Source organism: Vulpes vulpes, chromosome 3, assembly GCF_048418805.1.
Source record: "Vulpes vulpes isolate BD-2025 chromosome 3, VulVul3, whole genome shotgun sequence".
NCBI classification, from domain to species: domain Eukaryota; kingdom Metazoa; phylum Chordata; class Mammalia; order Carnivora; family Canidae; genus Vulpes; species Vulpes vulpes.
The window spans coordinates 32074974-32081328 of NC_132782.1; the positions used below are offsets into that span (position 1 = coordinate 32074974).

At 72.2% G+C, this 6355-nt stretch overlaps 1 protein-coding gene across 1 annotated transcript; it reads left to right on the forward strand.

Annotated features, from left to right (window-relative positions):
- Positions 1-1285: 1285 nt before the first annotated feature.
- LOC140598052 (USP6 N-terminal-like protein) lies at positions 1286-6096 on the forward strand. The gene is made up of 5 exons (XM_072751261.1): positions 1286-1445; positions 1985-2084; positions 2316-2468; positions 2769-2967; positions 6075-6096. The coding sequence occupies exons 1-5, from the start codon at positions 1392-1394 to the stop codon at positions 6094-6096; spliced, it is 528 nt and encodes a 175-aa protein (XP_072607362.1). The 5' UTR covers positions 1286-1391.
- Positions 6097-6355: the final 259 nt, after the last annotated feature.

Sequence of the window (6355 nt, forward strand, 5' to 3'; positions counted from 1 at the left end):
CCTGGCACAGCTCACGGAGGCCCCTCCTGCTGGCCTGAGGACGGGGGTCCTGGCACGGCGGCCGCAGGGCTCGGTAGCGGGGCCCGGGGTGCTGGCGCCCCAGCTGGTCTGGGTGGCCCTCACCTGCTCCTCCCGCCCTCTGGGAGCCCCCTCCGGGAGCCCGGGCTGGAAGGGAGCCGGGGGAGCCTGACGCCCGCGGGGAGGGCTCAGAGGGGGCCTCGGGGCGCACGCCCTCCGTGGGGCTCTGGCTCTTGCAGGAGGTGGGCTACTGCCAGGGCATGAGCGAGATCGCGGCCGTCCTCCTCATGTTCCTGCCGGAGGAGGACGCCTTCTGGGCGCTGGCCCAGCTGATGGTGGGCGACCGGCACTCCATGCACGGTAGGGGCCCGCTGGGCGGCCGGGCGGGAGGGGAGCTCAGGAGGGCCTCCCTGTAGGCTGCTGCACCGGGGGGCAGGCGGGGACCCCCCAGCTCGCCCCCCCACGGGCAAGGGCCCCGCCTCCCCGGTGGCCTCGGGGTCCCGGAGCCACGGCCACCCGCCCCACCGTCTGCAGGCCAGGCACGCACTCCCGTTGCTCCCCCAGCCTCCCGCCGGGCTGCCGGCTTGTCCCCCAGGCCCCCCTGCCAGCCCACGGCCACACGGGGCCCAGGGGGCAGCGTCTCCCCCTCCCGGGGGGCCCCCAGCCTCACTCCCAAGCCCCACAGCAGAGGGCCGTGCACGCCCATCACCCTCCCCGTGGCCTGCACCCGCTGCCCCTCGGGGCTGGGGACCCGCCTGTCCCCGCGGCGGCCCCCCGCAGGAGAGAGGGTGCTGGGTCAGCCGGGCCCGGTCCTCAGCCCCCAGCCCACGCCCCGCGGGGTCTCTGTGAGGACGAGGGTCCCCGGGCCCCCGCGCCCCCGGCCTGGGAGGCAGGCCCTGCCCTCTGGGAAGAGCGGATCCAGTCAGGGCTCCGAGGGCGGTGGGCACACGGGGGTCAGGGCGTGGCGGGGAGGCCCCTGCCCCGACACCCCCCACCCCGCCTGGTGCAGGAGGAGGCCCTGACCGTGGGGGCCTGGGGCCTTCTCAGGCTTCTTCGTCCCGGGCTTCCCGAAGCTCCTCAGGTTCCAGAGTCATCACGAGCGGGTCCTCCAAAGAGCTCTCCCGGACCTGAGGAAGCACATGGCGAGTGGGGGCGAGTGGCAGCTCCTGAGGCTCTGTCCCCGGAGCCCGGGGCAGGGGTGGGGGGCACGGCCCTCCCTCCGAGCTGCCCAGAGTTGGGGTCACGTTCCTCCCCCTGGGGCCCGGGGGCGCCCTCGGGGCTGGGCTGGGCCGTGGGGAGCGCGTCCACCCGGCTCCAGGGGCCGCGGCGTGGGGCCTGAGCACCCCCTGCCCTCCCGCCAGGACGAGGAGCAGATGTCCACCGGCATCTACAGCCCCAAATGGTTTCTCCAGTGCTTCCTCGGCCGGGTGAGGCCCCCCCGGGACCCCCGCTCCCGGACCTGCCCCCTGCCCCCGGGGAGGGCCCAGCTCAGCCCCACCCTCCAGACGAGCCAGACCCGACCCCGGGGCCCTGAGGCTGAGGCTGAGGCTCGCAGCCCAGCCCGTCCTGGAGAAGCCCAGAGGGTCCCTGGACGAGGTCCCGGGGGGCGGCCCGTCTCTGCCTCAGCTCCCCCGGGCGAGGCCGGGTCAGCCCGGGGTGTGGACGGGCCTTCGGCCCATCGGGCGGCCAGCCTGGGGTCCTCTCGAGGCGTGGTGTCGTCAAGTGCGGGCAGAGTCTGTGCCCCCAGGGGTGCGGGAGGTGCTGGCCGGGGTCGGAACCCGGAGCGGCCGGGAGTCCCTGATCTCCCTGGGAGGAGGGCACGCACGGGGAGGCGGGGGGCGGGGGGGTGGCGCTGCGGGGCCTCGTCGGAGGCAGCCGGGGGCCAGATGGCAGGCCTAGCCTAGCCCCAGCCGAGCCCCCCAGGGGCCCTGCTCAGGCCGCTCCTCCCACCCCGCCGTCCCTCTAGACCCCCTTCTCGCTCACCCTGAAGCTGTGGGATGCCTACATCCTCGATGGGGAGAGGGTGCTCACGGCCATGGCCTACACCATCCTCAAGGTGCACAGGAGTAAGTGAGCCCCCGGGAGCCCAGGTGTGCCGGGGGCGGGGGGCAGGGGCGGTGACCCTGGGCTCTGAGCAGCACCCAGACCTGGGGCGGGGGGACGGCGGGGCAGGCGGGTGCAGCGGGGCTCCCCGAGTGGAGCAGCGGGCAGGGGCCACCCCGGCCAGCGCACTGCCCGCGGCGCTCCTGGGCACAGCGGGACCCCAGCCGCTGGCCTGACTCTCGCCCACCGCCCAGAGCGCCTCCTGAAGCTGCCCCTGGAAGGGCTCCGGGAGTTCCTCCAGTACTCTCTGGCCCAGCCCTGGGCCCTGGAGGATGAGGCCGTGCTCAGACACCTTCGGGCCTCCATGACCCAGCTCCGGAGGATGCGGTGCGACCTGCCCCCGCCAGGTGGGCTCAGGGCCCCGGCCCCTCCCGACTCGGCCTGCTGGGGCCGCCCACAGGGGACAGAGCCCCCGGGGCCCCCGTCCTCATCTCTGGGGCTCTCCTCTTCTGCTCCAGCCTCGGGGACCCCAGGCCAGGGCTGGGCGGGCGGGCGGGCGGGTACCCACTGCAGGGCCCGGGCAGCAGTGTGGGGGGCTGAGCACAGGGTCAGGCCGGGGGGTCACGCGGGAGCCGTGAGCACCCCCGGCGCCCCCAGCGGGGACACACAGCCTGCTGGAGACGCTGACCCCGTCGGCCTCTTTCCAGCGGGACCTGAGGAGTTCCCCACGAGGCCCCTGGGCCTGGAGCCAGTGTCCCCGGCGCCCGGGCCTCTCCTCCCTTCTCCAGCCTCTGAGCCACCGCCCAGGGTGGAGGAGCCGGCCTCCCCGGGCCCAGCCGCCCGGCCTGAGCCGCCCGGACCCCCTCCCGGCCAGGCCATCGTCCAACTTGCCCCCCAGCCCCAGCGGTGGAACTCCCTCCCCACCCTCCCGGGGCAACAAGGCGGTGCAGGCAGGCGGCCCCGGGACACGGCGGGCTTCAAGACAGAAAACGGGGTCTCCTTCCATTCGGCACCTGCCTGGGCCACCCCAGAGGCCCCGCGACGGACCGGGCCCTGGAGCACCCCCGGGACTCCCATCACGGGGTCCCCCCAGCCCCCTAGGGATGACGCTGTCGGGCCCAGGACACCCTTCCTGCCCCGCGCCCACTGCAGCTCGTGCCCCTCGCTGGGCAGTGACGGGCACAGCCAGGGCAGAGCCAGGGCGGCGCTGAGCCCGCTGCCCCGAGACCCCGCACAGGCCCGGGACCCTCTGCCCCCCGCGTCCACGGGGCAGCTCGATGCTCGCGGGCCTCGGGGGCAGAGCGTGGCGGTGAGGGCGGGGGCCTGGAGGCTCCGGCCCGCCGTCACCGTGCCCTGCCTCGTCTCGCTGTCCCTCCCGGAGGGCGGCACCCCCCGCACGGGACACCAGCCCCTGACCCAGAGGGACCTGGGCTGGCCTGGCCCCGGGCTCTGTGGGGGCAGGGGCGACTCGAGCGCCTGCCCCAGGCCCAGCGCTAATGGGATCCAGCGCCCCGGGGCCCTGGCCAGGCCTGCGTTCTGGCCCCGGGCTGAGCGAGCCCTCTCACAGCAGGATGTGGCCTCCTGGGCCCTGGGCGTGCCCCACAGATCCAGGTCGCTGACCTAGGGCAGCCCTGGGGATCCCGGGACACCCCAGGGCAGGGCAGCGGGGCAGGCCCGTGGGCCCCACCCCCACCCCCACCCACACCCACACCCACACCCACACCAGGAGGCAGGCTCCTCCATGTCCTGGGGCTCCAGCAGTCAGTCACCCGGCCCCAGGGGGCCCGAGGCCAGGGTCCAGCTGCCCTGCGGGGACCCAGCGCAGGAGCCCATGGGCCGCAGGTCCACGTCAGCCCTGCCGCCCCCAGAACCGCCTCTCACCGCCCCGACCTCAGGACACGCGCCCCCACCCGGAGTCGTGTCTGCACAGGCTCCCAGGTGGGGGACTCCAGCACCCGCACCCCTGTGGGATTCCCGCTTTCCTCTAAGGACAGGAAGGTCTCCCAGGGGAAGGCGCGCACCCTCGGCTCTGAGCCCCTGTTTGCTGTTGCAAGTTCAATAAAGTGTTGTTGTGTGAGAGGGCACGGCCGGCTCGTTTCTGCGTCTCCCGGAGCTCTGTGCACGGGGTGCGGAGACACCCCCAGAGAGGAGGAGGGGGCGCCGCCCAGGCCCCGACCAGCCCCTGCGGGGGCGCCGCCAGGCACACACAGCTGACGTCCCCACGTGCCTTCCCGGGGCGGCCAGACGCCAGGGTCAGGACCCCGCAGACTCTACTGCGACTCAGCCCGCGCCCGCGGCCAGGACGGGCCTGGGACAGAGTGACAGCCGGGGAGCATCAGGTCACCAGGGTCTGTGCTAAGCGCCCTGGGAGGTCTGTTCCCCCTCTGTCCAGGGGACCTGGGCTGCCCGGGCTCCGGGGCGCTTCCTCCCCTCCCCTCGCCCCGGGCCTGTGCGCCTGGGGCACAGAGGGCCCGCGGGGCGGTCAGCGTGGCCCCGGAGCGGACGTCAGGACAGCAGGCCCTTGCAGCTCTCACACCTGGGCCACCCTCACCGGGCGGGCTCAGCGTGCTCACCCGGTGCTGCTGGATCCCTCGCACCAGAGTGTGGAGGGCACCCTGCACGCCCTGGAGAGTAGGGGCTGGGTGAGCGCGGGGCTCGGCCTGGGGGCAGGCAGCGCAGGGGACCGAGGGACCCCGGCCCCGTCCCCACCCCGACTCCCACACACACACACACAGGCAGCGCCAGGGCTCCCCCCATGGGCAGCCGGCCCCTCAGGAGCTCCCCCCAGGGCGGCCCCGAGGTCTGGCTCCCCGCTGGAGAGGCATCAGGGAGAAGAGAAGTGGCCGGCGCTCGGCGGGGACCCGCTGCCACCCACAGTCGGGAATGTGGCCGAGCCGGACCTTCCAGCTCAGCTGACCCCCTGGCGGGACGGGACGGCACGGGACGGCACGAGGGGGCCCGGGTCGGCCGGGAGAACCCAGCTAGCCGCCCAGCGCCAGCACCGGAAATGATGGTGTTTCAACCGGTTCGGCGTCAGGACGACGCGGCCCGAGGATCAGATCGCGGCACGGCGACAGACAGGCACACACCCCAAACCCAACAAACGTCGGAATCCCCCGATTGTTGTCAGACAGCAGCCGGACGGTTACAGACGTGACGCTGGGGTCCCCGGTAGGACACACGGAGGATGCTCCAGACCACGGCTGCAGAGGCGCTGGAGGCCCGGGGATGTGCCTGCGGGTACCCACGGGGAGCGCGGGGCTGTGGGAAGCACCCTACAGAGGGGGGCCCCTCCTGGGAAAGGACACCGGGTCCCCGCGAAGGCTCCCGATGCTGACAGCTGTCCCCCTCTCCTTCAGCTTCTGGTCCCCCCCCCCCCCCCCATTTTGCTCTTCCTGATTCTCCGTTGGCCTCCACCCTGCATCCGAGCCACTGACCACACGGGCTTCTTTAGGACGTCGGGTCCCAAAAGGAGGCCGAGCTCTGGCTCCCGGGATCGGGAAGGACCATCGCCGAGGTTTATGCTGATCCCCCCGAGCTCGTGCCTTCCCGGCTCTTCTGTCCTGCAGAACGAGGAGAGGCACGGGCCTTACGGGGAAGGAGGCCCACTCCCACTCGGGGGGGACCGTCCCTCGTGGGGGACGTCATCTGGGCCCGGGAGTGCGAGCGGGGCCATCAAGAACAGGTCGCAGGCTAGACATGGTCCGCTCTGAGGTTTGTCCTGAAGCGAGCACTCCCCTTCCATGTCACGCTGTATTAGTTCATCCATTTATTATTTGTTAAAGGTTTTACTTTTATGTCCTCTCTACACCCAACACGGAGTTCCAACTCACAGTCCTGACATCAAGGTCCCCCGACCAGGCCGGCCAGGCACCCTAGGGCCATGTTTCTCATCTCTTTGCTGGCTTGCCTATCTCTGCACCCAACTGGGACATCGAGTCCACGACAGGGGAGCTTTTGCTACCTCCGAACCCACAAGAACCCGGAACGTTCTCGCTGTGTCCCCATCCTAGAACGACCTTCGCCGTCGAATAGCAACTCAAATAAGTCGGCAGCCAGCCCAATGACTCCTGGTCAAGGAAATGGCCAACTTGTCACGTGTGTGGGCCCCGCTCCCTGGGCTCCCGGGGAGGCTCCGCTTTCTTTAACATCGACCAAGGTCCCAATGACTCCACCGCACCTCGACGCGGGGGCTCAGTTTCTGCCCTGACACGACACAGGCAGCACGTCGGCTTCAGTTACTACCTGTCAATCAATCAAAGGGAGCCTGGCCGCTCGGGGTGGTTCGTAAGAA

Excerpts from the sequence above, each read along its gene's own strand:
- LOC140598052 (XM_072751261.1), top strand. The coding sequence starts at position 1,392 with ATGTCCACCGGCATCTACAGCCCCAAATGGTTTCTCCAGTGCTTCCTC. Across the intron at positions 1,446-1,984 it reads TCCAGTGCTTCCTCGGCCGG|ACCCCCTTCTCGCTCACCCT; the intron begins GTGAGGCCCCCC and ends CCGTCCCTCTAG. Across the intron at positions 2,469-2,768 it reads GTGCGACCTGCCCCCGCCAG|CGGGACCTGAGGAGTTCCCC; the intron begins GTGGGCTCAGGG and ends GCCTCTTTCCAG.